The following is a 26,630-nucleotide window of genomic DNA, read 5'->3' on the forward strand; positions in this document are numbered from 1 at the left end:
AAGATTCTATGTGATTGCGTGAAATCAAGGTAATCCTTGTCTAAAACATCGTCATGATCGCTTCTATCTGAAGCTACTGCGACATAGCGCATACTTCCGCTGTTATCGACGAAAGAACGGAGAATAGATCAATGTAGCATTGACCATGAGTTTAGCATGCAAAACCAACGCTTAGGAAATGACCTCCGATGAGCGATATAAACACCTACCATATTGCCGCTTATCGGAAGTATCGGACGCCAAGATGATATCGGGCAAATCTTTTGCACCAATGTTGTGACTCTGAAATCAAAGCCTGAGGCTTGTAAGGTCCGACTAAGTTCAAGAGTCCAGCCTAGACCGGCGAATCTGCGACATGGTCGAGAGGTCAGCTGGGCGCGTGAATAGCCTCAGCTTTTCCGTCAGTCGCCTGCCGCGGACCTGCGGGCAAATCAGATCGATAGGTTTCGCTCGACTTCGAAATCAAGGGAGGGGACGGAGAGAACCCCGCTGTTCTCCCGATGCTGAGATGAAGCACGAAAGAGATTCGGAGATGGGTCAATGTTTTGCAGTTAAGCCGAGCTTATGCTTGAAACAGCAACTCCCCTTCCGCGGTTTCGAGGCCCCGTTGAGTTGAATAACAGCGGAGCATCTTGGCTTCGAGGGCAAAGCTTGAAGACAAGGGCAGACAGTAAAATCACTAGATAGACACTCATCCAAATCAAAAGAAGCTGTTGTGGTGAGCTCAAAAGATGATGTCATGTGATGGCGCGGGGATTTTCGGGAGCTTGGCCTGAGGCAGCTAAAAGCGTCATTCCTTCACATCGACCCCACCAGAGCAGTTGGCAGCACAAGCAGTCAAGGAAAGAAAGTCGAGAACTAGGCCTGGTAGAAGGGGCGAGAAAAGGAGGAATCCGGGTCAATTGCTCATATTAATAACACCCTTTCCCTCTCTCGACTTGCTCGACTTCCTGACCTTCTTTTCTCTTTAACATCACTCATACATCACTACCCCACTGCCCGGTGAGTTCTTTGCCCCTCATTCCTGATTCGGCCTCCCTGCACTTACTTAACCGCCGTATTCGTCGTTTCGGTAAAGCCTCCAGCTCAGAATTTCTTATTTCTAACTTCCTTCAGCTCCCTCTCTTCCTCTCTTCCTCTCTTCTTCATCTTTCATCCATCTGCTCAATCTCTCCCCACCACAACCCCTTTTTATTCTCTACAATTGTCACAATGGGTGCCCTCGAGAAGCTCTCCCGCAAATCCGGTGTCATCGTCGGTGATGACGTTCTCCGTCTCTTTGAGTACGCCCAGGAGCAGGAGTTTGCTATCCCCGCCATCGTAAGTTGTTGGCTGACATTTCTCGGCGCAATTGAACGAGTTCTAACATTTTTGCGACAGAACGTCACCTCTTCCTCCACTGCCATCGCTTCCCTCGAGGCTGCTCGCGACCAGAACTGCCCCATCATTCTCCAGCTCTCCCAGGGTGGTGCTGCTTTCTTTGCTGGCAAGGTATGTGACCATAACAATTCTCGGAAATAAAATGTCGCTAACCTGCGCAGGGTGTCAGCAATGACGGCCAGGCCGCTTCCATCGCCGGTGGTATCGCCGCTGCTCACTTTATCCGCAGCATTGCCCCCGCCTACGGCATCCCTGTCGTCCTCCATACCGACCACTGCGCCAAGAAGCTCCTCCCCTGGCTCGACGGCCTCCTCGATGAGGATGAGCGCTACTTCAAGCAGCATGGCGAACCCCTCTTCTCCAGCCACATGATCGATCTGTCTGAGGAGCCCGTCGACTACAACATTGAGACCACCGCCAAGTACCTCAAGCGCGCTGCCCCCATGAAGCAGTGGCTCGAGATGGTAAGATCGGATTCAAAATCAAAAGAAGCATTCCAGTTAACAGCCGCAGGAAATTGGTATCACTGGTGGTGAGGAGGACGGTGTCAACAACGAGGACGTCGACAACAACTCCCTCTACACCCAGCCCGAGGACATCCTCGCCATCCACAACGCTCTCTCCCCCATCTCCCCCTACTTCTCCATTGCTGCTGGTTTCGGCAATGTTCACGGTGTCTACAAGCCCGGCAATGTCCGCCTCCACCCCGAACTCCTCTCCAAGCACCAGGCCTACGTCAAGGAGAAGACCGGCTCCAAGAAGGACAAGCCCGTCTTCTTCGTCTTCCACGGTGGCTCCGGCTCCTCCAAGGAGGAATACAAGGAGGCCATTGGCTACGGTGTCGTCAAGGTCAACCTTGACACCGACATGCAATACGCTTACCTCACTGGTATCCGTGACTACATCTTGAACAAGAAGGATTACCTCATGTCCACTGTCGGTAACCCCGATGGCGAAGACAAGCCTAACAAGAAGTACTTCGACCCCCGTGTGTGGATCCGTGAGGGTGAGAAGACCATGAGCAAGCGTGTCCAGGTTGCTCTGGAAGACTTCAACACTGCTGGCAAGCTGTAAAGAAAAGGGGAAAAATGATTTTGGATTTCATGTCTTACAAATAGGTGACTAGATACAGATACCAATGGTCAGGAGTATGTTCAACTTATTTATGGTCGGGAGTAGCTGTTTGTAGGGGCATGGCTTTATGGTTAGAATATTTAGATGAAATGTTGATCGTGAGGGATCTGGGTCGTGACCAAAGAGTGGGTGAAAAAGCAAATATTGAGATGTGCTCAAGTACTTACTGAATTGAGTAAATCGAATATTCCTTTGTCTTGAGTCTCCAGATCATTCATTTATCGGAGCTTATCACGCCGGGATTATCCCGAGCGCTGAAGGAATCCAAGCGGGGTTGTGGAATGCAAGGGGCCTTACAACGAACGCTCAGCAGTGTTCTCAGTGGCGCTAAGGTCCTTTACTTCCAAATCATACCAGAAACATTTCATCATGTCGATAGATGAAGACTCACGAAACAATCTAGACACCAATTCCCAAGCAAGTCTGGAAGAATATGAGCATCTAATCGGAGCAGAAAACCCACACGATGCTCCAACGACAACACGCAGAGAGCTGTGGTCGTACTACCTCTACTACAATGGCAAGCTTGGCTCATCTGTTACTCCATCATTATCCGTACTGACCAGACGGCTAGGCGACAATGGCGTCGGTCCTATCTCTTATACACCAGCCCTGTAAGCGCTGCGTCCAATGCCTGCATATCACCAGCGAACTAACAATCGCAGCTTCCAATGGGCCCTAACAGCCTCCGGCCACCAACCCAACACCGCCCCTCATAAAGCCTGCACCGAAACCTCCGCCTGCGTAATTCCCTGGGGCTCGGGAGAACGCACCGTTCCGTCTGTCGTCCTAATCGCCAACGGTCTCAGCTTCACCATAATGACCATCCTCTTCGTCTGGCTCGGCAGCGCCGCCGACTACGGCTCCTTTGGACGTTGGCTGCTACTGGCTCTCACGATTACCTGCTGGGCACTGCAGTATGGGATGCTTGGGATTCGAGAGCCAAGTCAGTGGCCGGCCGCGATGGCCATGTATATCGCAAGTTATGTGACGTATGGCGCGACCCTGGTGTTTTATGCTGCGGTGTTTCCGAAATTGGCGCGTTTTAAGGAGCATGTGAGAAAAGCCAGAGAGGAGGATTTGAAAGAAGGGAGGATATCGAGGGGCGTGTATGATGGAGTAGAGTCGCTGGAGAGGAATCATATTTCGTGAGATGCCCATTCAGAGATCATCGGAGATGAAACTATGCTAATCAGGACTGTATAGGAACATTTCGACAGCCCACAGCAATATTGGCTACCTGGCTGTCCTCCTACTGAACCTCAGCGTGCTATTGCCGATGCAGGGCAACAACTATGCAAATAACCTAGCTATTTGCGTGACGAACTCCTGTGCGTTTCATCCGCATACTCTCCGCCGCCCATACGCACCAGAAACAATAAGACTGATTTACAAGGATTCTAGACTGGGTCATTCTAGGTATATGGTGGTTCATCTTCCAGCAAGACCGCCCTGGGCCCAAACTTCCGCCAGGCGCAAGCTACGTGACAATTGGCTTCAGGCAGATCTGGCTTGCATTGAGAAAGATCCGCTCTTTACCTCAGACGTTCCTGTACTACGTTGCATACTTTTTGCTTGCTGATGGGCTTAATACGACAGGTGAGCAGATCGAGATATATGAAGATATCTATCTCCCTTCTTGATCACAGCCCCATTACTGGCAAAAAGACATCAAGCGCTAATGTAGTACGCGTCTATAGGGACCCTAGTTTCTATTATCCAAAATAGCTCTATAAACTTCTCCTTCTTACAGCTAACCTACCTAGGTATCACGCAAGCTACTTGCAGCATAATCTCCACTTTCGGCTTCTGGTATCTTCAGCGTCACTTTAAGATTCCTACAAAGCGCATGTTTCTTTTCACTAATTTCTTCTCTGTGTTCATTCCCTTTTGGGGTATGCTGGGGCTCTGGACGACACGGATTGGGTATCATAATCGGGTACGTGGTCGTCAGATTAACAACTATTATTCTGCGACGCTGATATAGTGGGAAATGCAGTGGGAATTCTACTTCTATAATGTTGTCTTTGGCCTGTTTCAGGCACCATATTTTGCGGTATGTTTCCTTCCCTGCCTTCTTTATCCAGAGTTTCCGCCGATGCTAAGGACAATATATATATATATAGTACGCCCAAACAATGATAAGCGAGCTCATGCCGCCAGGGTACGACAACATGTTTTTCGCACTCTTTGGTATAACCAATCGTGCTGTACGTTTCATCTCTTCCCTCACTTTCACACCCTTTTCTTAAGCCTTCTATTGCTTTGATATCATACTAACATGAAACCACACAGTCCTCCATAATCGGACCGAACGTAATCCAAGCTATAATCAACAACACGCAGAATAACTGGATGGGATTCCCATTTCTATTCGCAATATGTGCCGTTGCAATGGTTGCTATTGCGTTTGTCGATGTTGAAAAGGGCAGAGAGGATGGGAGGAGGTTTGTTGAGGCTCATAGGGGGTTTGCAGCAAGGGTTGAGGTGGCAGGGGCCGCGGGAAATGATGACGGTGGGAATGGCGATGGCAATGGAGATAGGGTGAAGACAGGAAGGGGAGTCAATGTATTGCCTAAGGGGATGGAAAGAGATGCTGAGGGTGGAAGCAACTTGGATTTGTTGGAGTGAGCGTGGTTCATGGTTCATCTTGGTATGGGTTGACCTCAGGAGACATAATACACCATGACCACGGTTCGAAAGGGGTTGGAAAAGGTAAAGGACATTCAATCGGATGGCCTCCGTATTTGACAAGGGACGGAATAACTAAGATAAAATTGATGATAGACAATCGAGAGGCGAGACTTCGTTATGTAGCTTTGAGACAAGAGAGCCTGGAGCAAACACCACATCCACTGCTATGACAAAATGATAACTGGATATTTCTGATGACAGATTTCAACTCGAATCTTGATACTTGAGCTCGCCAAGTCATCAGATAAGATCGACAAGCCATGACAGGGCAGGGGTCTGTGGACTAGAAGCGAGTTAGTGGGGAAGAGGTTAGTCCGTCAGAGCCTGACAAGCAAGTAGATTCAGCCAGCGATACGATGAACTCTCCACAAACAAACGTCTAAGAATTCAAGATGAACCTGAAACAAGTCACATACAAAAGTGCCTGTGGTTGCGAAACCTTAAGATCGCGCAAGTCTCGCCGGCTTCGTCATAATTGGGCTGTGCAATCGACGAGAACAGTGGGGAACACCACGAATGACGTCGAGATCGGAGCCTCCTTTGCTGTGTTGGGAAAGACACCAAAGACTGTGGTTTTCAACAATTTCCCCAGAACATCTCCCTTGTTCCTGCACCACCTTAAATCCGTTATTCAGCTCGCCTCGTTTCAATTTATTTCTCTTCTTCTTCATTTCCTCTTCGTTGCCTCTCAACTCTTCGGTCGTTCAGTCCTTTCTACCCCTTTAATAATATAGCTACCTACACACACCCCTTTGATCTTGTCCCACCTGAGCCCGGAGCTCTTTCTCCCCTTCTTCACCTCGACAACAAAAGAGTACAGCTACAACTTACAAAAATGTCTTCCAAGGAAGCTGGAGATGGCATTTCAGCCCAGAATAAGTCCACTTGGTCGAGCTTCCTCAAGGCACGTTAACCCAGTCAACCCCTGCTACGACAAATAGCTAACTTGAATCGTCTCACTCTAGTCGATCGCATCTTTCAACGGCGACCTCTCCTCCCTAACCGCACCTCCTTTTATCCTGTCCGGCACCTCTTTGACCGAATACTCCGCCTACTGGGCCGAGCACCCCGCCCTCTTCGTCGCCCCGGCTCAAGAACCGGATGCGGAAAAGCGAGCTCTCGCCGTGCTGAAATGGTTCTTGAGCACCCTCCGCCAACAATACTGCAGCAGAAGTGAGAAATTGGGTAGCGAGAAGAAGCCTCTGAACCCGTTCCTCGGAGAGCTTTTCCTTGGCAAGTGGGATAGCGATGCGAATGTTGGCGAGACCAGCTTGATCAGCGAGCAAGTGAGGTGGGTACATTCCTGTACGCTGAAAAAGACTGGTAGCTAATGAAGTAGCCACCATCCTCCGGTTACTGCGTACGCGATCCGGAACGAGAAGCATGGTGTTCAGGTTTGTCGTTTTGTCCACGTGTCCGCCTGCCTGAATGAGACGCTAACCTCCAATCGACAGCTACAAGGATACAACGCACAGAAGGCTTCCTTCTCGAGTACCATCTTCATCAAGCAAATCGGACATGCCCTGTTGACCATCACCCCGCCCGGCGCTGACAAGAACGACCCATCTCAGCAAGAACAATATGTCATTACCCTGCCACCGCTACACGTCGAGTCGCTGATTTACGGTACTCCTTTCATGGAGCTTGAAAAATCGACCTACATCGTCAGTAGCACCGGCTACATATCGAAGATCAACTACTCCGGCAAGGGCTGGCTGAGCGGCAAGAAGAACACATTCAACGCAAGTCTATACAAGGAGAGTGAGGGCGAGAAGAAACCCTTGTACACAATCGAAGGCCAGTGGTCAGATACATTTACAATCAAGGACGCAAGGACCAAGAAGGAGGTGGAAACCGTCGCAGTGAAAGACCTCAAGACGACACCTCTTACCGTCACCCCGATCGAGCAACAAGACTTGTACGAGAGTCGCCGCGCATGGCGTGACGTCGCCGCAAACATCGAAACCGGCAACATGGACGCCGTCTCCCACGCCAAGGGCAAGATCGAGAATGCTCAGCGCGAACTCCGCAAGGCCGAAAAGGCCGAGGACCGTGAATGGGAGCGCCGCTTTTTTGACCGCGTTGACGAGAACTACGATCCTCTCTTTTCCGCGCTCGCGCAAAAGGCCGGTCTTACCTCGCTGGAGAGCGACAAGACCGGTGGGGTGTGGCGTTTCAGCCCAGAGAAAGCCGCCGGAGCTAAATCGCCGTACCACAAGGTTGGTGGTGAGGGCCTAGGTGTTGAGTCGCAGTAAGCCTTTCAGTACGGGGTCCGGAATAGAATGAGCTATATATCCTGTGATACGCTTATCATGGCTCTTTCGTTGTTCTACGAATGAATGGGGACTTATCTTGATAAGAGATAGGTGTTAATATAGATGTGCTTGGTTATGACGCGTATCACTTTGTTGTTACAGATGATATTTACTTCTTGTACATAGTCCAAAAGATGGTACTTTTATTATGCAATGCAGTATGACCTATTCCTACATGTTTTTACAGTATGAAGACTTTGGTCCAACCGATGTGCTTTTCCTCTCCCACTTGAAGCTCGCGAGTTACCTCAAGGTGAAGCCCCAGACTTGCGAATCCCGCCACAAGCGCCACTACACCCAATCCGGAAGGTCGACGCATAGTCCACTGAATCCAAGCAGTGCGCCTCGGCGCCCCAGGCCATGTACTTATCTTTCCCAAAGTATCTCCAACATCTCATTTCTTCAGTCAACCCGCCCGCTTCCCCAAGCCCAATCATGAAACCCACCCGCACCCACAAAAGCTGCTGGACATGCAAATCGCGGCGCCGGAAATGCGACCGCGGACATCCGACCTGCCTATCCTGTTCGCAGCGCGGAATCGTCTGTGAGGGGTATGGTGTACGGCTGCGGTGGGGGTCGGGGATTGCGTCGAGGGGTATCTTTGCCGGACTGGACGTTCCTGTTAAGGAGATTGATGTTGGGGGGATTGAGTTTGGGGACGGGCGTGCTGGTGTCGGTGTTAGGGAGTGGAGGAGGGGAAGGAAGAGGGATTTGGAGAGGGAGAGAGACAGAGCTGCGCGGGCTCAACAGCAACAGCAGCAGGAGAAGATGGAGACGGTTGCGTCGGGTAGTAATACTACCGAGGTTGAAACGGACTGTGAGAGTCGAAGGGTGTCTCTAGGCTCGGATGCGAGTCTAGATGAGAGATTATTCGACGAATGTACCCAAGCCCTCCCCGCTGGTAAGCACACCTGGTGAAGCTAACAGTACCAGTCTGCTGCAGCGGCATAAACATTCTCTGCGGCAAAGCCAACGACCCAGACTGTATCTTCAGAAACAGCCTTCCCACCCTATGCCGGCAGTCCGAAGCCCTATATCGAATCTGCCTAGCGCTCCAAGTTTCCGTCTCGCCATGCCGCAGCGACCAATTCTTCGAGTACTTTGATACAGCCCTAAAGCACTTCCGTTCCGAGCTTAACCGCACCGGTACGGCGCAGTTGGCCGATGGAACGTTTACGGCGGGGTTGCTTCTGTGTACGATTGGGGTATGCTCTCTTTGACAGTAATATAGGCAAAATCGTGCTGACTTTCTAGATGATCCGCGGAGCACCCTGGACCATGCACCTCCAAGGCCTCTACAACGTCCTACTCACAAACGGCCTCACATCCCTACGCTGGCAACCGACACCAGTCCGCGCCCATCTCCTCGAAGTACTAGGGATAATGGACCTCTCAATGCTCACAATTGGCCGTCAACGTCCAGCCTTTGGAGTCTGGAAACAATATTGCCGAGAACGAGTCGACCCCGACGGGATCGAAGTCGTCAGCGGACTGCCAAAGACTATGCTAGACCTGTTTTCTTGCATCGACGAGGGAACCGTCGCCGAAGAGGACTTCTGGAACTGGCCCGGGGCACGCGGGAGTCTCGTGGAGTGCCAACTCTGGGAAGCATATCGGGCAGCCGGGATACTCACTATTCGATATCCAGGGTTGCTACTCGCTTCGTGGGCTCAGCCACAGCGATGTATAAACCAACAACCCTCTGGAATCCACCTCCCATCAACGGCCATACTCGTGTCACGAATTCTAAGCAACATCGACGCAATCTGTCGGTTTTCTGCAGGTGAAGAGGGCCAGAAATCTCTCGTCCTCAACGCAACCCAATACCCCGTCCTTGTCGCCGGCCTGCAAACCGAGATCGTGAATGGGGACTCGGAACTAAAGCGCGTTATCACGACATGTCTGTCTATAAATACACGACGGATTGAGTCAAACCGATGCTTGCTTGGGATGATAGAGGAATGGTGGCGGTTAGATGGGACCGGGGAGGTAGCGAGTAGTAGTATACATAACATAGCTGAGAGCCGGGGGGTAGAGCTGGGATTGTTCTGATATAGATAATGACTGGAATGTATCCATACTCTGCAAGCGCTTCAGCCCTATTCATTGGCAAATGCTGGTAGTTCCTGCATGGCAAGCAGCGATTGGTTCCCTCGTCTAATCCTCACAGCAAGGCACAGCGGCGCTCAAGCTTCACAGCGTGAGCCTCGCATCTGACTAATTCTAGTAAAGCGCGACGCTCGTCTTCGATGGGGCCATCGAGCATTGCCGCATTGGATCATTTTAAGTTGTTCTCAATATGAAATATCACGACGTGCTGCTGAAAACTTCGTATTCGCTGATCAGGAAGGTTGCCAGGCATCTCAAAACATTCTGCGCAAGCATGTAGAGCGCTTCAAAGGTTGGGTTCATGGCATTCTCAATGCTCTATCGCTTATCAGCCAGTACTAATCGTCGTTGTTACGTTGTATGTAGTATAGTCGCGGCTAGAATATACAAGTGCCAGCGGACGTAGGGCTAATTGCACCCTGCCCGAATTCGGAAGGTGGACGCGCCGGCCCCGCGCTGATGTTCTTCTTCGCATAATACTAGCGATCACTCTCCTATCATGGGATACGCCTTACTGGCGGCAACGCGCGATATCTTTGTATTTATCATGCCCCAAAGCGTATTAATAATTAACTAGCTAGAAAGACTGCTTGAATTTCGGGTATAAAAGGGTGCACTTTCGTCCTAGGACTTTCTATAATCTATACATACGCATCCAGTCAATTTCTTTACACAAGCAAAATGACATCCTCTTCCCACTCGACCCCTGAAGACTGGAGGGCAATCGCGACCAGGCACCGCGCAAACCTCGATGCCCAGATCCCAGCGGAATGGAGACTCACCGCGGAGTTCAGAGCCTCACTCCCTGCCGACGGCCGCCTGTTGCAGGCCGATCCCATCCGCAAAAGTGGGATCCTGACCGAGAGTGAACTCGATATCACGGAGAACTACTCTGCTGCCCAACTTTTGCAGCGTCTAAAGTGGGGGGATGTAAGTTCGGTCGATGTGACAACGGCGTTTTGTAAGAGGGCGGCTGTTGCGGGGCAGTTGGTATGTATATCCCCCTATGATGCTGTTGGGACAGGTCAGCGAGTACTCATTTGCTGAGGATATTTCGCGTGTAACAGACAAATTGTTTAACGGAGCACTTTTTCTCCCGTGCTCTTGAGCGAGCGCAGTATCTTGACGAATACCTCAAGCGCGAGAGAAAGGTTGTCGGTCCCCTCCATGGCCTACCAATCAGTTTGAAAGACAGCTTTTGTCTTGAAGGTATCCCGACGACGGTGGGGTACGTGTCGTTCCTGAAAAACGGGCCTGCGAAGGAGAATTCGGCACTTGTAAACCTCCTGCTTGATCTCGGAGCGGTTCTATATGTCAAGACCAATATTCCTCAGACTATGATGGTACACCTTCCCCTTCGTCCACGATGCTTCAAAAACACAGTATAGGCGATGACTTGCTGACAAGGTATAGACCGCGGACTCCGAAAACAACATCTATGGCCGCACCCTAAACCCGCACAACACGTCACTAACAGCTGGAGGGTCAACCGGCGGCGAAGGAGCCCTCCAAGCCCTCCGTGGCTCGCTCCTCGGAGTGGGCACCGACATCGCGGGCTCCGTGCGAATTCCCGCGCTTTGCTGCGGCGTGTATGGGTTCAAGCCAACGTCGAACCGTGTGCCTTTCGGTGGCCAGGTCTCTGGGTACATGGCGGGGATCCCAGGGATCGAGCCTAGCGCGGGGCCGCTAGGGCAGAGCATTGATGATATTGAACTCTTCATGATGACTGTTCTGAGTGGTGAGACGTGGAGATACGACTCTTACTCTGCATCTGCGCCTTGGGGAGGCAGTATACCCGCCGACAGGAGGGTGGAAGGGCGGCTTCTGACAATCGGCATCCTTCCTGAAGACCCGCAGTACCCACTGCATCCGCCTGTCCGCCGTGCCCTAACCAGCGCCATCGATGCCCTGAGGAAGAAAGGTCACCGACTTATCCATCTCCCCCTTCCCCAAACAGACAACAACACATCCATAGCCTACGCCTCCCGCCTCGCCTGGCAGTATTTCACCTACAGCCCTTTCATCAATCACATGGCCCCCAGTGGGGAACCACCCATCACGTCTGTGGCAAAGGGCGCCTCGCCGCTCTTTACGGGCGAACTTCCAATCAGTGAAGAAGATATCTTCAAGAAGATTAGTGCGCTGCACCTCGCGAGGAGGGACTATGGTGACTTCTGGCGCAAGACGTGGACTGAGTACAGTCTTGATGTTGTCCTTGCACCTGGTGCGCAGAATACTGCTGTGCCACATGACACATATGCCTGGCCACCATATACCTTGATGTGGAATCTGGTTGATGTACGTCTTTCTCTCTTGCAACCTCTCTGCTTTGCGGCTTGACGCTCCTATAGATCTAACATGATTTTCGTTTCTGGTAGTATCCAGCTATCATAATCCCCTACGGAAAAGCATCGGCGGAGCTTGATCCTGAGACGTTGGTTTTGAAGGACGGGGTGCAACCGAGCTGTATGTCTTCTCACCCGTTAACCACCTCGCATCCTGTTCGCGTTCTCCCCCTGGAGAAGAAAATAACTAGATGATAAGAAGACTGACTCACTCGCACAGACAATCCGGAAGTCGTCAACGGGGCCCCATGCGCCCTGCAGGTTGTAGCACCGAGGTTCCAAGACGAAAGATGTCTGTCCGCAGCACGCATCATCGATCGGGATATTCGCCTCTAGTTCCATCTGGTCTACTCGTGGTATAATCACAGGGATCCTACATTCTCATGAAGCTGCCCTTTCATTAGTACCGAGTTCCATCATAAACATGAGGAGCGGGCGGACATAAGGACCAAGATTGGCATTTCAATAGCTCCGAGCCTGTAAAAATCAATGGGTGAAACCCCTGGGAATTGGCCAGGGGCCATAGATTAATGCGTGTGTGATATCGCACACTAGAGCAATACGAGCTGTGTAGTTCAACTGGTCCCGGGAAATCCTGATAGTGACGTTCGAGCAGTCGTGGACGGTCGTTGAACTTGATGGGTCTCAGAGAAACATGGGGATCCCCGTTGGGCCGTTGACGACATTTCAGGCGAGTAGCGACATGAAAACAGAAGAGTATGCGGCGGTACTTTCAACATCAGAGAAAGGTGAGATTGTTATTGAGTACTGCAGAGAACTGGTGTTCAATCATCTAAACTGAAGTAGCATGCGGTAATTTGCTCGACGCCCCATGCGGACTGAGACCACTCTTGGTGAGATGAAAGGAGATTCCAGTCCAGGTTTTCCGGCGTCGTTAAGCAAGCTGAACCGGCATACGTGCGCATTGTGGTGCCTTCATTTTCGACTGACCCTCATCGCATTAGGCCAAGGGAGATTATGGAGGGACTGGGGTTAGTACGGATTCTCAGTAGTGGAGCCAAACGGCTACTACTACCTCATACACGTCGTACATGATAGACTCAGTTATCTTGAAAATTTGGTTAGAGTAACGAATCAAAAGTAATTGCGTAAGGATTGGATAATCAAATATTAAGCGTCCATTGACGAGCGTCATTGAAGTATCCGCGGCGGAGTGAGCCTGTCACCAGGACCCTGGCTGGGCGGCCGCTGGTTTTGGTACCTGCCTTAAGAGGCAGTCGGGCCTCCTGGGGCAGCCATGAGCACACCCACCCTTTCCCAACTGCTGTGACCCCAGTTGATGATGTCGTGTGATCGACAGCCAGAAAGTCGGATGATCCTGAGGCGTCAAGGTGTCGAGGCGTCATCCTCAATTCCAATCTGAGATTGAAAGGATTGCATGTTTATCTTTTCCTCGCGAGTGACGATTTGCCACGCTGAAAGAACCGTGGAAAGGCACTCGGTGCTCCGAGACATTCAGGTGCAAAAATCATCGATAAGGCAGGCGGTGACGTTTAACGTGGAGCAGATTGACCTTTGAGTAAGACATCCGAGGCGGTCCCTATACTCAGAGCAGATTAGCACCTCGCGACGAGTTATTAATAGTACCACCGCTATTGATTCTTCTATTTTCTGCGGAGGATAATGCCTTTATTTAATCTGGGACAGGGGAAAGGGTCCTCAATAATGTCTTCAGAATTCGAGTTGCTCCCTTCTGAGTTCTTCGTCACGGTTTCTGGCCTTCGTTGTGACCTGTGACGCGTCGCCTGCGTGATCCTCAGATGAAGACCCGTAATCTGGGCTGAAACGTTCTAGAACCGCTGCTTTTTTATGATCGGCCTCCTTCTGGCGAATCCATCTCTGAGGCTTGTCTTTCCTTTTTGATCTTCTCCGCATCAATCCGCTCGCTCGCCTTTTTTTCTCCCCGTCGCTTGTTTCCCCTCCATCACCTCATCAACTTTTCCTTTGTATCCATGCTATCTTTTCTCTCGCTACACCATGGATCATAGCGCTCTCTGGCGGCGTGATGGCGCCGAGGAGTTTCTCAAACTCATCCAAGATCCGTTCAAATCGGCAGTAAGTCCGCAGCCCGTCTTCGATCCCGAGACGACTAACTCTCCTACTAGTTCCAAACAAACGCCGTCTGGGCTTCGTTGGCCACATCTGCTGCCGTCGCTGTCCTCCTCGCTTTACTCTTCTCCCTCGTCCGGCCTCGCCATACACTCGTCTACGCACCGAAAGTCAAACATGCCGACCGGAAGCACGCTCCGCCGCCTGTGGGCAAAGGCTTCTTTGCCTGGATCAAACCAGTTATTCGTACCAAAGAGCCAGATCTGGTCGACTGCATTGGACTCGATGCTACAATCTTCATTCGTTTTACCAAGATGTGCCGTAACATCTTCATCTTCCTCAGCATCATCGGATGTGGAGTTATGATTCCGCTCAACCTCACTCAAAGTCAAAATACCAACAACGCTACGGCATTCGCAACAATGACTCCGCTATACGTGAAGGCAGACGCGATCTGGAGTCAGGTTGTTTGCGCCTGGTGTTTCGATATCATCATTGCCTATTTCCTTTGGAGGAACTACAGGGCAGTTCTAGTTTTGCGCAGAAGATATTTCGAGAGTTCGGATTATCAGCGCAGTTTACATGCACGAACACTCATGGTAAGTTTCGGAAGTAGGTTTGCAAACACGCGGTGTGGCTGACTAGGCAGTAGATTACCGATATACCCCCCGAATTACGCACGGAAGAAGGAGTCATGCGCCTGACAGAAGAACTGAACCCTACGGCAGCAATTCCCCGATCTTCGGTAGGACGAAACGTGAAGATTCTTCCAAAGCTGATCAAGGAGCATGAAGAAACGGTACGCAATCTGGAATCTGTCTTGGCCAAATACCTCAAAAACCCGGATCGGTTGCCAGTAAATCGCCCAACGATGCGTCCACCTCGGAACTTACGGGGGGAGGCAGGCAATGGCAAGGTTGATGCCATTGACTTCCTGACCGACCGCATCTCGAGATTGGAGGAAGAGATTCGCCATGTTCGAAGCTCCATTGACAAGCGGAATGCGATGCCGTATGGTTTCGTCAGCTGGGACAAAATCGAGCACGCTCATGCCGTAGCGTACGTGGCACGCAACAAGCACCCTCGCGGAACGACCATCCGCCTTGCGCCTCGGCCGCACGAACTTATCTGGGAGAATCTGCCTCTGTCAAAATCGGCACGGAAATGGAAGACCTTTGTCATGTTTCTCTGGGTTACCGCGTTGACAATCGTCTGGATTGCGCCCAACGCCCTCATTGCGATTTTCCTTTCCAACTTGTCGAATCTTGGCCTCGTGTGGCCCGCATTTCAAAGGTCACTTGACGCCAACTCCCAAGTTTGGGCAGCAGTTCAAGGTATTCTTTCGCCCGCGATAACCTCTTTGGTCTACCTCATCCTACCCATCATCTTCCGCCGCCTGGCGATTCAAGCCGGTGACGTGACCAAGACACTTAGAGAACAGCACGTCCTCCGACACTTGTACTCATTTTTCGTCTTCAATAACCTAGTTGTCTTCTCTCTTTTCTCTGCAGTGTGGACGTTTGTCGCAGCCGTCATTGAGTTGAACAACAAAGATGAGGACCCCTGGCAAGCCGTTAAAGATGGGCAATTTTACCAGAAAGCTGTTAGCGCTATGTGCCAAGTTTCCCCCTTCTGGGTGACGTACCTGCTTCAGCGGAACATGGGTGCTGCTATCGATCTGGTGCAGCTTGTCAACCTCCTCTGGGTGTGGTTCGCGAAGACCTTCATGGCACCGACTCCCCGCCAGACCATCGAATGGACCGCTCCACCACCGTTTGACTATGCCAGCTACTACAACTACTTTCTGTTCTACGCGACTGTAGCAGTCTGCTTCGCGACCCTGCAACCCATCGTTCTCCCGGTGACGGCGTTGTATTTCGGCCTCGACGCATTGATGAAGAAGTACATGCTGATGTACGTCTTTGTCACCAAGAACGAATCCGGTGGACAGTTTTGGCGCGTGTTGTTCAACCGATTGGTGTTTGCGGCTATTCTTTCTAATGTTGTCGTTGCCCTTGTCGCAAAGGCCCGAGGGACCTGGACCATGGTGTTTTGTGTCGTTCCGCTTCCATTCCTAATGCTGCTTTTCAAATGGTACTGCATGAGGCAGTTTGACCACGAGATCAAGTACTACAACAGGGCAAACCTGACCGATGCGGAAGCCCTCGCAGTCAGCAAGTCGAACAAGGGAGCAGCGGAACGACTCAGCTCCAAGTTCGGCCACCCCGCCCTGTTCAAACCGCTGATTACGCCTATGGTGCACGCCAAGGCGGCGGAAGCCCTCAAGCAAATCTACCGTGGACGGCTGGGAACATCCGAGGTTGAAGGCGAATATTCAGACATTGTCATGGACTCTATGTCGCGCACACAACCTGGCAAGACCATGCAGGATGTCTCCTCAGCTCCGTTCGAGGTGGTGCCGGAAAACCACCTCGACTTTTCTTACTACAAGGATCGCGCAGATTTCCGCGAGGAGTTTGGCGGCGGTATCTATGGGCGTCCAGAGGATCTCATGACCGAAAGATCGCATACCCCGCGGAGCGGGCTGGGCGATTGGTCCCCCAGCTCGTCGCGGGCGTCGTCTCCCGCACCATCTGTTCCTACTCTGCCTGGTTTGAAGTCATTCGAGGATCATGATCCACGCATGACTGAGCCGGTGCATCCCGCGTTCCGTCCTTCTCCATTCAGACAGGACAGCGGCCAGAGCCGGGGGTTCTATCAGCAGCAGAATGAGAGTGAAACCGAGCTCCTTGGACAGGCGCAGCAGCCAGCGGGTACGGGTATAACGCCGTGGCGCTCACCTGGGTACGGTCCTGTTGAACAGGATGACCCTGCTTTCACCTCATACGAAGCCTATAGAATGCCGCGATGATTTGTTTCTTATTTGCTATTTGTGATAGATATTTACTTTCAGCGGACACCGATACAGTTTGGGTGGGGTTTTTTGGACATACAGCAGGATACCACTGTATATGATAGCATTGACATAATACGTCTCCTATACATGGATAACTCACAGTTATACTCATTAATCTTTCTTGAATGCGCGTTGAATGGGCGCTGATACTATGTAGAAGTTTTCGTAGGTGCCTCAGGCACAGTGGGCTTACCAATTTCCCGATTCAGCCGATCGTCACTTCCAACCCAAACTCGGCTTTCACGAAATAATGAAGCTTCAAGAAACGACATTGCCCCATCCTGCGCACCCTTTGACTGGAGTACGATGAGGCTTTCTGTTCTTTCTGAGCTCGGACCGCACCCATAGCACACACGCGACCGGGCTTGACCCCGCACAGGAGCTGAGTCTCCTCCGCACCACTTCCGTGGCTGCCTGACACGCGAGCATCGCTTTTCCTGAGCCACGTTACGAAATAAACGGCAATACCTTGCTGGAGCGGCATTCAACGCTATATAGACATCTGCGCATCGCTGCGAACAGGGACACGCCTGTACGAAGCTCCGCCCGAACCGGTTAACCCAACCTCCGCGGGCCCCCCGAATCCCTCTCCAGCTCATACTATACCACCTCACACAGTATACTAGTCAGTATGGCATGGTACTCGCTTCTCCCCGCCGAGCTCCTCTACGTCGAAAGCTGGGTCGTCCGGTGCTTCGTATGTCCCTTGTCCCTTGCTCTAATGCCCAGGCCCAAGCTTTCCTTTTCGGCAGAACACGGTCAAGACATGCGCGGCTAACTCGTCCTCCCATCTAGTTCTTTCTCGGCCTTGTGACGATCTGCCCATGGCTGGCTCTCATCATTTTCGACATGGCACTATATACCTGGCGACTGGTGACGTATAATATTCCCTGGGTCGGCGGAAGGGCGAGAGGCATGCAGCGGCCGAGAGCGCCGAGTCTGAATGAGCTGCCCGATCGCTTCGGGCTCAGTGCGGCGAGTGAAAATGAGAAGGCAGGTCTAAATGTGGGTGTTAGTGGTGGCGTCGGTTCAGATATCATCGACGGTGGACTGAAGAGGAGGATTGCGAGAGGGTCGGAGACCTGAAGATCTACCTGGACTGAGCTGGGCCCGTCAGAGTCCATTTTATTGCAAACGCGTGGTATGAACCTCCTGGAGAGGTAGACTGTGTTGGCGTTGTGTCCCATGCTATCATTATACGGTATGGTTTGCTCTGCCGTGCTCGACAGACTTCGCTGTCTGCTGGTGTTGAGCTGATTTATTGATACCCTCTGTACTATATACTCATATGATAGCATAATCAGATATCGTTTAAATCTGATCGTCAAACAAAATCCGGAACATCGACCATTCGGCGTTGTTGGACGGCGAACACAGCCAATCGGAGAGCTGGCGATATCATACTAGTATTCATGCACAGTCATAGCTCATCCGGACCTATCTCCAACTGATAGCATACTTATACCCCTCTCTGGACGGCAATAATGCATTCTCTATAGACAGGCAATATTGTCAGCCATGCATCCTTACCTCGAGTCCATCCCGCTTGCACCGTCTCTCCTGGGGATTGCGATCCTGGTCTGCTTCGGGATCTACATCCGAGTACGATCCATCCCCTCAAATCTACTCCGCATGACTGTGAACTAGTCTAACAAAGATACAGTCCTCGACTCGCACAAACGCGCAAGTCGCAGATTCCAAGAACACATACTCAACCTATCCTACCACACCGGCCTATAACAATGGAAAAACGACGGAAAATGCTCAAGAACCCACCAGCTACCCTCCGATAAACCCCCTCCCGAACTTCAACTGGGAAGACACGCCTCCTCTCGCCATCCGACCATTCAAGCCGAAGTACCATCTAACAATGGGTGCGCCCCTTCTTCCCATTCAAGCTCATATACCCACCTCATGGCAAGACCAAGATTAACCTGATATACAGCAATATCAACCCTCGACCCCTCAGAACTAATTCCCATGGACAAAACTTACAAGGAGCGTCTTGCCCTGCGAAAAACCCTCTTGGAATCTCACCCAGACACAGTTCGCGCTGTTAACATGAGCAAGGACACGCCCGAGGTGAATGCCCGGATTCGCGAGGCCCTGTGTGAGTGGTATGCGTTTATCGTGGGGGAGTATCTGCCGAGCCGGTATCCGACCATGTTCCGGCTTGCAGAAGGAGAGGAAGGGGTGGTACTTGAGAATATCGTTACAGGAGCGAGGAGTTGGGTCGATCCGGACGTTGTTCTGCGCTCTTTCACCAGCGAAGTGGCAGAGGGTGATGATGTCGAGGAAGCCCGGCTCCTCCATCTCATGGATATCCTCTCCTCATACATTGACGAGGACTTCCTTATCCTCTTTCCCAACCCTCTCTCCCCCTCCACCACAACCACCAGCCCCGAAGAAATCCCCTACACCCTCCAACTCTACTCGACCTACTACCCAGCAGGTTTCAACCCGCGCGAGAAACTCGGCCTGCCCCTCGCACAAATCCACACGCCTGTCCCAGGGTACAAGCAGAAACTCGAGAAGAGCATGGATAGGTTCTTTGCGCGCTTGGAGGTGGGGCGGTTTGTGGTGAGGGCGAATTGGTCTATTATGACGCCTGGCGCGAGGCTTTTCGCCGCGTTTGGAGGGTTGCATGATCATTCGCCAGAGGACTTGGATTTGAATGGTAAGAACGAGAAGAGTGAAAGGGAGGTCAAGGAGGAGATTATGGATGTTGAGGGGTTTGATGGGTCTGATGTATGTCTTCCTCTCCTCTTCTTTTCGAGGATGGCTACTGATACCTAGCACAGACATACCTCCGCTGCGAACGACAAACGCTACACCGGTTGCCAAAATCCAAAGCCCTCGTCTTTGCCTTCCACACGTACACATACCCCATCAAGGATATCAGAGACGAAGGGCTGGGTGAGGAAATGGCTGTTGCGATCGACGGACTGAAAGAGGGTAACGTGCCTGGGATTCATGCGTACAAGAGGGGCGCATATTGGGGAGAGGCTGTGAAGAAGTTTTTGCGGTCATGACCGTACCTAAGCAAGCCAAGAGTGATATCTATCATGTGGTAATGTCGTTGTGTTTGCTTATTAGTTCCTGCTCTGCTCTACTTTACTGCTTTTCGTACGATATGATTCAGGCAACAAGGAAGCTAAGAAAGCCTCTCGAGAACCTTGATCAAGTCTGCCGTCACTCCCATAGCGGTAACATCACCACCCGCACCAGCACCCTGGACAATAAGCGGGTTGCTTCCATACCGCCGGGTATAGAAGCTGATGATGTTGTCGCTCCCCTTCAGCCCGGCAATGGCACTATCCTTGTCGAACTGCTGTAGCCCAACACGCACCTCCTTCTTGCCAACATCCACGCTACCGACATACCGAACCACCTTACCAGCCCTCTCAGCGCCCTCCTTGATGCCCGCCATCTGGGCATCGAATTCCGGGAGACGGGTCATGAATTGCGTAATTCCGTCAGAGGACGAGGGGAGGGAAGCAAGTTCAGCGGGGATGAGCGACTCAATGGGGAAGGAGTCCGGGGACTGAACGTCGAGTCCCGCAATGCGGGCGAGGATGGTCAGCTTCCGCGCGACGTCCATACCGTTCAGGTCGTCGCGGGGGTCGGGCTCTGTGTAGCCGAGCTCCTTGGCCTTTGCAACGACCTCGCTCCACTTCGCGTCGGAACCACCGGACGCGGGCGCAAAGGTATTGAAGAGGAAGGAGAGCGTTCCGGAAAACACACCCTCGATCCGGGTAACCTCATCGCCTGTCGCGACCAGGTCCTTGAGCGTTGATATCACAGGGAGACCCGCGCCAACGGTGCTCTCATGGTAGACGAGCGCCTTGCCCTCAGCAGCGGAGGCAAAGATATCCTTCCATAGAGACAGATCAGAAGAGAAGCCCTTCTTGTTAGGTGTAACGATTGAAATTCCTTTGCGGAGGAAGACGGGGTAGGAAGATGCGAGGGCGGGGTCGGAGGTGTTGTCGACGAGGACGGAGCGGCCGGGGGCAGAGGCGAGGTAGGAGGCAATCTCATCGGGTGTGAGAGCGCCAGATTTGGTGAGGGAGGGGGTCTCAACGGCGGTTTTCCACTCGGCGGCGGGGATGGAGGGGCTGTAGGATGGGGTCGGGGAGAGGAGGGTTTGGCTGGAGCGGGCGATGAGGATGAGCTTGGGGGCGTTGGGAAGGCGGGCGAGCTGGTTTAGAAAGGCGGTTCCAACGCCGCCGACGCCTGTATCTCGGTCAGTATGTAGTTCGTCGTCTGGTTGAGAAAAAGTGTATAGCGGCGGGGTAGTGGTGATGAATATGGGTTTGGGGCTGTGGCTTACCGATAACACCGAGGTAAATTGGGGCAGACATATTGACTGTGATAGCTCAATTGGTAATTCTTCAATTGACCGTCAAAGCAAGAATTAGCACAAGTGAGGTTGAAAAAGAAGCCCAATGACTCCGTTGACGCTCAATCGTGGGGTAACTGGCGGCTTAGTCATTGTCCTCGACCGAGATCGGCCCCGAAAAGATCCAGTCCGCCGCAGCATAACTATCCAGAGCATACAACAGCTCATAATCAACTTCAGAGCCACGCATACCGTATATCTCAAATCGAAATGTCAAACCCTGCCCTCTACGGCCAAAAACCCACAAAACAACCCACCACTTCAACCCCGTCCTCATCAAACCTCGCCTTCACATCGACCCTCTCATCCCTCATCTCACTTAACAAAGACAGCAACCAGTCATCACGCACCGGCCGTCCCCGCCCCTCGAAATCCAGCAAATCCGACATCTTTGCGCGGCCGAACAAGGGAGCCGAAAAGCGCGCGGCCGCCGACCTCCGCGACGATGACAACAACGCATTCCAACAGGTCCACCAGTCCTCCGCGGACATTGGATCCGTGGATGCGGCGACGCTGCACCGCTCGAAGAGGCGGATGGAGGAGAAGGTCCGCATCTATGAAGACTTGAAGAAGGGCGCATATCTTGCGGAGGGGAGCAGCGATAGTGAAGATGGGGGAAAGGGGACTGGAGACGCGTATCTATCTCGCCTGCGGAGGAAAGAAAAGGAGGGACTTGTTAATTTCGATAAGAAATGGGCCGATAGCCAACGAGAGAAAGGGGGGGCCTCGGATTCCGATACAGACTCGAGCTTTGAACATACGGATGACAACGAAGACAACGCCTCGATAGTTTCCTACGAAGACGAACTCGGCCGTACGCGCCGCGGAACCCGAAAAGAAGCAGCGCGCGTTGCGAAATTGCTATCACAATCTCAGGGCGGCGGGGGCTCAGAAGCCGAACGCTGGCGCCCCTCGCGACCGGAGAATCTTATCTACGGGGTCACGGTGCAGTCTGAGGCATTCCAGCCGTCTGATGTTGTTGCGTCGCAGATGGCGCATTTGGCGAAGAGGCGGGACCGCTCGCCGACGCCCGACGAGGTGCATTACGATGCTGATGCGGAGGTGCGAAATCGGGGCACGGGATTCTATGCCTTTTCTAAGGACGAAGAGGTCCGGAAGAAACAGATGGAGGAGCTTATGAATGTGCGGGCTGAGACGGAGAGAGAGCGGGATGTCAGACGGGAGCGGAGGGCTGAGAGGGAACGAGTGAGGGATAACCGGAGGAAAGAGGTTGACAAGTTAAGGGCGAAGAGGCGCGCAGAGATGTTTCTTTCAGGGCTGGGGGATATCGGAGTTTCTGGATAGATACTTATGTACGGAGTACAGTTGGCTGCTTTTTCGGAGTTTGGTTGATTGACATGCGATTAAGATACCCATTTACCGTCGACAGATCACTTTTGCTTTGCTCTCCTTCCAACTTTCTATTCTAGCCAAAACAGAACAACCAAACATTACACGCATACATGCCTTCAAACACCGAACCTCGCCAATTACCATTCATTCAATGCGCCATGCTATCCAAACAAACAATGCTGACTCTTCGCTCTGAAATCAACCATCAGCATTAGTCGTATTAGTCGTGGATGCGTAAGTCATAAGTCGTGCTTCTACTGCTCAGGCAGGTAGCCCCGGAGCCCTCCGCTCTCTTGAAACCATTGCCGTTGAAGGGTCAAGCAGTGCTACTAGGTGCTGATGTAAACCACGCCCCCTTCCGCTGCGAGTTCGGCCATGGTGCTGATGAAGCCTTCCGCGTCTGCGATTGTTAGCATTACAACTATGGGAAGCGTAGCTAAGACTTACCCTCAGGACTGGAAAACTCAAGTCGATGCTGGCCTCTGTTCGTTTTCGGAGGCGTGTAATCTGAGGAGGTAAAGATGGTCTGGCGGAGCTCACGCAGGAGGATGACCTTGGGTCCGACCATGCGGATCCATCCGCGGGTTTTGACCTGTTCCGTTATAAACGCAGTCCATACGGGGGACCTGTAGTCTGTGGTTAGCTTTCTCAGAAGAGGGCAAAGGGAGTTTGTGCGTACCTTTTCATCTCGCCTTTATGGACAGAGGCTTGGAGTCGGACTGCGCCGGTTATCCTGTCCCGGTAGACTCGCAGCGCGTGCACGTAGTCATCGTCGAGGATCGGTCTGGAGCTGTCAGCTTTCCTCGTATTGTAGGGCTTGTCATGAGGGGCTTACGATCCAAAGAGCTCCTCTTCGTGGGTGAGCTCGTAATCACGGATCTGTTCCACGGGCCGGCCCGAGTCCTGGGAGCGAAGCGCCAGAAACGTGCAATAGAAGATAACCATATCTGACTCAGGCATGTCAGTACCAGTCATCATTCGCGAGGTTCAGCAACTACGTACCTTCAATCGTACTGAACTTGAGGTTCGCCCACATGACCAGCTCCGTTCCGCCACGACGGCGGCGGCAGAGCTGCAGACATGAAGGCTGGTTGCGGACAACCTCCAGCAAGTTCAATGGGAGGCAGAAGTACTCGCTAGGCTGCCCGCGCCTAGGAGCTTTGCATACAATGCGCGAGCGGTGATCGTCTTCGCGGAGGTAGAAGAACACCCGGAAGTCTGGACTGCCAGGTGGACTGGGAAAAGCCCTAGTACTTGTTAGCTTCCCTCTTAGCAGTAGATGGACAAATCTCACAGCTGCAAAACCTCTTCAAATCCCTCATCCAAAAGCCAGGACTTTAGTCCTGTTTGCGCGTCACCGTAGCACCTCGACCTATCGCACATTAGCACAATGAACCGCATATGATGCTGCATTTCTTACTCGTGGCCCCTGCCGGGAATACGAGTAGCTGTGCGCGGACCATAGAAGACTCGCGACGCCCAATGATCAGCCGAAGTATTAGAGCCCAATGATTGAGTGGTAACCGAACTTGTGATCGGCGAGCCGGGAGCATCGGGAACCGTGGGGATGTCAAAGAAAGATCCAGACGACGCTGATATGGGCGACAGTGGAGAAAGATGAGAAGGCCGTTGACGCTCGTAGGACCTACGGGTGCGGGGCTTTCTATCACTCACGGGGCTACTCGGTGTCGTACTATTGCTGCTCGTCGAGGACGGGGAGCTCACGGACATTGTGCCCAAGCGCAATGCGAGACGACTATCCTGTTGGACCAACAACTCCTTGAACGCTTCACGGAGGCGAGACATGTGGCCCTGGTCGGGATTGTTGCTGTACAGCATCGATCAGTAAACGTCTCAATCGATACAAGGCTCAGGAAAGTGCGCACTCCTTGATATAATCCTCCAATTCTTGCAAAAATACCTTGTACTTGGCTAGCCGTATAGCCAATGACTCCGCAGACTCGTCCATGAAAAACCTGCCCAAGGACACCCAGATTCGTTTATGGATATCCCGGCTTGACGCTCTGCGGCCCTCGAGGTGGCCGAAGAAATCGACAATGTCATCGAGCGTATACTGCAAGCTGGCGCTGACCAAGTCTAGGTCCGGTCGAGCAAAGGGAATGTTGAGTCGGTAGCGACGGTCCGTGGAGAGATCCTCTAGTGTCTTGAGCGACGAGCTGATTGTATAGAGATCGGCGATGAGGCCGGTGATTTCCGTCGCATGTTCGGGGAGAGGGTCGCGAAAGCGACGGAAGCCCGCCGCGACTTCTTCTGCAATACCGGCAGGAACGCTGAGCGCCATTGTGAGATCACTGATAACAGGCCATCCAAGGCCAGGAAAGGGGGTTCCGGTAGCTCGTTATATAGTTGAAGGTGGGAAAAAAAAAACGCGGGGAGGCCGTGAGGAGCGGTGGAGTCAACAGTCAGTCAAGCTATGCAAGCAGACGAGAGGCACAAAGGCCACGGGTAGCGGCTTCTATATCCCGTAATTATATCAAAGGTTTATCGGATGGAAAGTTGGAAGCTGCAGGAGAAGAAAGAAATGGGATGAGCAGTCTCAGTCATAGAACGGTGAGGGGCAAGCCGGGACAACTCAGAAGCCCACAGTCGGAGGTAGAAGAACGAATATTCTTGCATAAGTCAGGATGTGCGGCGTTTCTATCGGGATCGTCCCCCGTATGCATATCGATCGTAATCGTCGCCGACAAGAGAAGAACTCCACCGGGGTCGGTCAGAGAGAGGCGAGACTGAAGAAGAGACAACAAGCCCATTCAAGTCATCCGCCCTACCCGTGCAGAAGAAGATGCTGAGGTGGGGTCAGAAGCCGTCAGAAAACGGGCTCAGGGATGCGGCTCTCAAGACAAATTTGGGATAAACCTGGCCAGGGTGCAAAGTCTGGCTTGGAGCGTTGACGTGGTCGCGTCTAATGGGCGGCAGAGATTCATGGCTGGACTTAGTCTCGTAGAGACCCCGCCGCTGTGCTGCAGAGCAGCAGAGGTGGTATAGCGCTGCTTTTGTGCCATGCCATCACCTGATGGCAGGAAGACTCATCGCCAGTGACATTGCTGAATCAAACCCGTCAATTGATTAAAAATCCATAGTTAGCCAACTATAAATAAGATGCTCCGTGGAACCATGGTTGCACGAATACGACCAGCCAACACAGACTCGGATCGATCCGCTGCCATGGAGGACGGACGACTTCCTCCAGAATCTAAAGCCCAGACTGTGAAGGATTTTGGCCCGCCCCAAGATTAGGTAGTTGAGCCAGCACCACTTGCGACAGCAAAGAGGATAAGTCTTATCAAAGCCCGGGGACCCTGACCAAAGTCGGGCACGAAGAGACAACAACCCGTGGGCCGTCGATGCACTCTTCACACAGAAGAAAAACCTTCTAGACCATCACGCGACATCCATTAGCTTACCCACCATACGCTAACAGGTCCCGAGATCCTGGAAAGCCAAGATGTCTCTATCGCAATGCAATATCAGAGTCCTGACGATCGAGTTTCGATGGATTCTTCGTGGTGGTGGTAACCAGAGTGTGATGATCAACCTCTGTACGTCCACAGAAAGTCTGTTTGGCATAAAAAGCCATCTACAACTCAAGAACAGATCGCAATGTAGTCCATAGTCATCGCGCAAGTAGAGAAACGTCTTCGCATATACAACCCTTCGCAGGCACCACCAAGCTTCAGGACTTCCATCAATCATTGGCAATGGGCAATGCAGGGCGCTCATCATCCAGCGCACAAACGACCGATCCAAGATCAAAGAACAAAGAGCCTCAAGCACGATTTCCCCGATTTGCCAAAACGTCGCTTCATCGGAGGATATCGGATATTTTTGCATCCTGTATGTCAATGCAAGCAATCGGAGCCAGATCATGTCTCTGGCCGGCGATCATTCGTCAA

The 26,630-nt window shown here is 52.1% G+C and overlaps 12 protein-coding genes across 12 annotated transcripts; 9 read left to right on the forward strand and 3 right to left on the reverse strand.

Moving 5' to 3' along the window:
* The first annotated feature begins 808 nt into the window (after positions 1-808).
* On the forward strand, positions 809-2,729 carry BJX68DRAFT_88980 (fructose-bisphosphate aldolase FBA1). The gene is made up of 5 exons (XM_071049942.1): positions 809-1,072; positions 1,117-1,320; positions 1,381-1,491; positions 1,542-1,844; positions 1,894-2,729. Exons 2-5 carry the CDS (start codon positions 1,213-1,215, stop codon positions 2,452-2,454), a joined length of 1,083 nt encoding a protein of 360 aa, XP_070905297.1. The 5' UTR covers positions 809-1,072; positions 1,117-1,212; the 3' UTR covers positions 2,455-2,729.
* Positions 2,730-2,752: 23 nt separating this feature from the next.
* On the forward strand, positions 2,753-5,360 carry BJX68DRAFT_225730 (uncharacterized protein). The gene is made up of 9 exons (XM_071038418.1): positions 2,753-3,034; positions 3,089-3,128; positions 3,180-3,662; positions 3,721-3,845; positions 3,919-4,113; positions 4,215-4,453; positions 4,514-4,570; positions 4,641-4,724; positions 4,810-5,360. The coding sequence occupies exons 1-9, from the start codon at positions 2,884-2,886 to the stop codon at positions 5,143-5,145; spliced, it is 1,710 nt and encodes a 569-aa protein (XP_070905298.1). The 5' UTR covers positions 2,753-2,883; the 3' UTR covers positions 5,146-5,360.
* Positions 5,361-5,590: 230 nt separating this feature from the next.
* On the forward strand, positions 5,591-7,698 carry BJX68DRAFT_225731 (OSBP family protein). Its single transcript, XM_071038419.1, has 4 exons — positions 5,591-6,112; positions 6,174-6,499; positions 6,548-6,602; positions 6,663-7,698. The coding sequence occupies exons 1-4, from the start codon at positions 6,044-6,046 to the stop codon at positions 7,461-7,463; spliced, it is 1,251 nt and encodes a 416-aa protein (XP_070905299.1). The 5' UTR covers positions 5,591-6,043; the 3' UTR covers positions 7,464-7,698.
* A 211-nt stretch (positions 7,699-7,909) lies between these two features.
* BJX68DRAFT_89034 (Zn(II)2Cys6 transcription factor) lies at positions 7,910-9,623 on the forward strand. Its single transcript, XM_071049943.1, has 3 exons — positions 7,910-8,403; positions 8,457-8,728; positions 8,778-9,623. Exons 1-3 carry the CDS (start codon positions 7,959-7,961, stop codon positions 9,573-9,575), a joined length of 1,515 nt encoding a protein of 504 aa, XP_070905300.1. The 5' UTR covers positions 7,910-7,958; the 3' UTR covers positions 9,576-9,623.
* A 690-nt stretch (positions 9,624-10,313) lies between these two features.
* BJX68DRAFT_252180 (fatty-acid amide hydrolase) lies at positions 10,314-12,313 on the forward strand (the record flags this gene model as incomplete). Its single annotated transcript, XM_071042504.1, has 5 exons — positions 10,314-10,622; positions 10,700-10,975; positions 11,046-11,930; positions 12,011-12,098; positions 12,198-12,313. The coding sequence occupies 5 exons, from the start codon at positions 10,314-10,316 to the stop codon at positions 12,311-12,313; spliced, it is 1,674 nt and encodes a 557-aa protein (XP_070905301.1).
* Positions 12,314-13,619: 1,306 nt separating this feature from the next.
* Positions 13,620-17,067, forward strand: BJX68DRAFT_225739 (putative DUF221 domain protein). The gene is made up of 3 exons (XM_071038420.1): positions 13,620-14,053; positions 14,104-14,646; positions 14,700-17,067. Exons 1-3 carry the CDS (start codon positions 13,976-13,978, stop codon positions 16,917-16,919), a joined length of 2,841 nt encoding a protein of 946 aa, XP_070905302.1. The 5' UTR covers positions 13,620-13,975; the 3' UTR covers positions 16,920-17,067.
* Positions 17,017-17,691, reverse strand: BJX68DRAFT_89061 (uncharacterized protein). The gene has a single exon (XM_071049946.1). The coding sequence runs from the start codon at positions 17,561-17,563 to the stop codon at positions 17,114-17,116; it is 450 nt and encodes a 149-aa protein (XP_070905303.1). The 5' UTR covers positions 17,564-17,691; the 3' UTR covers positions 17,017-17,113.
* BJX68DRAFT_261541 (uncharacterized protein) lies at positions 17,596-18,050 on the forward strand (the record flags this gene model as incomplete). Its single annotated transcript, XM_071044170.1, has 2 exons — positions 17,596-17,661; positions 17,760-18,050. 2 exons carry the CDS (start codon positions 17,596-17,598, stop codon positions 18,048-18,050), a joined length of 357 nt encoding a protein of 118 aa, XP_070905304.1.
* Positions 18,051-18,372: 322 nt separating this feature from the next.
* On the forward strand, positions 18,373-20,057 carry BJX68DRAFT_89361 (heme-dependent oxidative N-demethylase family protein). Its single transcript, XM_071049948.1, has 4 exons — positions 18,373-18,566; positions 18,628-18,838; positions 18,910-19,712; positions 19,766-20,057. The coding sequence occupies exons 1-4, from the start codon at positions 18,483-18,485 to the stop codon at positions 19,994-19,996; spliced, it is 1,329 nt and encodes a 442-aa protein (XP_070905305.1). The 5' UTR covers positions 18,373-18,482; the 3' UTR covers positions 19,997-20,057.
* On the reverse strand, positions 19,940-21,449 carry BJX68DRAFT_89058 (homoserine dehydrogenase). The gene is made up of 2 exons (XM_071049944.1): positions 21,295-21,449; positions 19,940-21,197 (listed from the first exon to the last, which is right to left on the reverse strand). Exons 1-2 carry the CDS (start codon positions 21,323-21,325, stop codon positions 20,119-20,121), a joined length of 1,110 nt encoding a protein of 369 aa, XP_070905306.1. The 5' UTR covers positions 21,326-21,449; the 3' UTR covers positions 19,940-20,118.
* BJX68DRAFT_89364 (CCDC174 family protein) lies at positions 21,289-23,118 on the forward strand. The gene has a single exon (XM_071049949.1). The coding sequence runs from the start codon at positions 21,574-21,576 to the stop codon at positions 22,666-22,668; it is 1,095 nt and encodes a 364-aa protein (XP_070905307.1). The 5' UTR covers positions 21,289-21,573; the 3' UTR covers positions 22,669-23,118.
* On the reverse strand, positions 23,046-25,018 carry BJX68DRAFT_261545 (uncharacterized protein; the record flags this gene model as incomplete). Its single annotated transcript, XM_071044171.1, has 8 exons — positions 23,046-23,116; positions 23,164-23,342; positions 23,396-23,500; positions 23,552-23,663; positions 23,719-23,963; positions 24,011-24,088; positions 24,137-24,544; positions 24,603-25,018. 8 exons carry the CDS (start codon positions 25,016-25,018, stop codon positions 23,046-23,048), a joined length of 1,614 nt encoding a protein of 537 aa, XP_070905308.1.
* Positions 25,019-26,630: the final 1,612 nt, after the last annotated feature.

Source organism: Aspergillus pseudodeflectus, assembly GCF_044049435.1.
Source record: "Aspergillus pseudodeflectus strain CBS 756.74 chromosome Unknown BJX68scaffold_2, whole genome shotgun sequence".
Lineage (NCBI taxonomy): Eukaryota > Fungi > Ascomycota > Eurotiomycetes > Eurotiales > Aspergillaceae > Aspergillus > Aspergillus pseudodeflectus.

What these genes read in the sequence shown, in the direction of transcription:
- BJX68DRAFT_88980 (XM_071049942.1), top strand. Translation starts at nt 1,213, where the DNA reads ATGGGTGCCCTCGAGAAGCTCTCCCGCAAATCCGGTGTCATCGTCGGT. An exon ending in AGTTTGCTATCCCCGCCATC is followed by an intron (nt 1,321 to 1,380) that starts GTAAGTTGTTGG and finishes TTTTTGCGACAG; the next exon opens with AACGTCACCTCTTCCTCCAC. An exon ending in CTGCTTTCTTTGCTGGCAAG is followed by an intron (nt 1,492 to 1,541) that starts GTATGTGACCAT and finishes TAACCTGCGCAG; the next exon opens with GGTGTCAGCAATGACGGCCA.
- BJX68DRAFT_225730 (XM_071038418.1), top strand. Translation starts at nt 2,884, where the DNA reads ATGTCGATAGATGAAGACTCACGAAACAATCTAGACACCAATTCCCAA. An exon ending in GGATTGGGTATCATAATCGG is followed by an intron (nt 4,454 to 4,513) that starts GTACGTGGTCGT and finishes TGGGAAATGCAG; the next exon opens with TGGGAATTCTACTTCTATAA. An exon ending in TTCAGGCACCATATTTTGCG is followed by an intron (nt 4,571 to 4,640) that starts GTATGTTTCCTT and finishes ATATATATATAG; the next exon opens with TACGCCCAAACAATGATAAG.
- BJX68DRAFT_225731 (XM_071038419.1), top strand. Translation starts at nt 6,044, where the DNA reads ATGTCTTCCAAGGAAGCTGGAGATGGCATTTCAGCCCAGAATAAGTCC. An exon ending in TTGATCAGCGAGCAAGTGAG is followed by an intron (nt 6,500 to 6,547) that starts GTGGGTACATTC and finishes CTAATGAAGTAG; the next exon opens with CCACCATCCTCCGGTTACTG. An exon ending in ACGAGAAGCATGGTGTTCAG is followed by an intron (nt 6,603 to 6,662) that starts GTTTGTCGTTTT and finishes TCCAATCGACAG; the next exon opens with CTACAAGGATACAACGCACA.
- BJX68DRAFT_89034 (XM_071049943.1), top strand. Translation starts at nt 7,959, where the DNA reads ATGAAACCCACCCGCACCCACAAAAGCTGCTGGACATGCAAATCGCGG. An exon ending in TGAGAGATTATTCGACGAAT is followed by an intron (nt 8,404 to 8,456) that starts GTACCCAAGCCC and finishes TAACAGTACCAG; the next exon opens with TCTGCTGCAGCGGCATAAAC. An exon ending in TGCTTCTGTGTACGATTGGG is followed by an intron (nt 8,729 to 8,777) that starts GTATGCTCTCTT and finishes CTGACTTTCTAG; the next exon opens with ATGATCCGCGGAGCACCCTG.
- BJX68DRAFT_225739 (XM_071038420.1), top strand. Translation starts at nt 13,976, where the DNA reads ATGGATCATAGCGCTCTCTGGCGGCGTGATGGCGCCGAGGAGTTTCTC. An exon ending in AAGATCCGTTCAAATCGGCA is followed by an intron (nt 14,054 to 14,103) that starts GTAAGTCCGCAG and finishes CTCTCCTACTAG; the next exon opens with TTCCAAACAAACGCCGTCTG. An exon ending in TACATGCACGAACACTCATG is followed by an intron (nt 14,647 to 14,699) that starts GTAAGTTTCGGA and finishes ACTAGGCAGTAG; the next exon opens with ATTACCGATATACCCCCCGA.
- BJX68DRAFT_89061 (XM_071049946.1), bottom strand. Translation starts at nt 17,563, where the DNA reads ATGAGCTGGAGAGGGATTCGGGGGGCCCGCGGAGGTTGGGTTAACCGG.
- BJX68DRAFT_89361 (XM_071049948.1), top strand. Translation starts at nt 18,483, where the DNA reads ATGCATCCTTACCTCGAGTCCATCCCGCTTGCACCGTCTCTCCTGGGG. An exon ending in GCTTCGGGATCTACATCCGA is followed by an intron (nt 18,567 to 18,627) that starts GTACGATCCATC and finishes ACAAAGATACAG; the next exon opens with TCCTCGACTCGCACAAACGC. An exon ending in GAAGTACCATCTAACAATGG is followed by an intron (nt 18,839 to 18,909) that starts GTGCGCCCCTTC and finishes CCTGATATACAG; the next exon opens with CAATATCAACCCTCGACCCC.
- BJX68DRAFT_89058 (XM_071049944.1), bottom strand. Translation starts at nt 21,325, where the DNA reads ATGTCTGCCCCAATTTACCTCGGTGTTATCG. An exon ending in AATTTACCTCGGTGTTATCG is followed by an intron (nt 21,198 to 21,294) that starts GTAAGCCACAGC and finishes ACCGAGATACAG; the next exon opens with GCGTCGGCGGCGTTGGAACC.
- BJX68DRAFT_89364 (XM_071049949.1), top strand. Translation starts at nt 21,574, where the DNA reads ATGTCAAACCCTGCCCTCTACGGCCAAAAACCCACAAAACAACCCACC.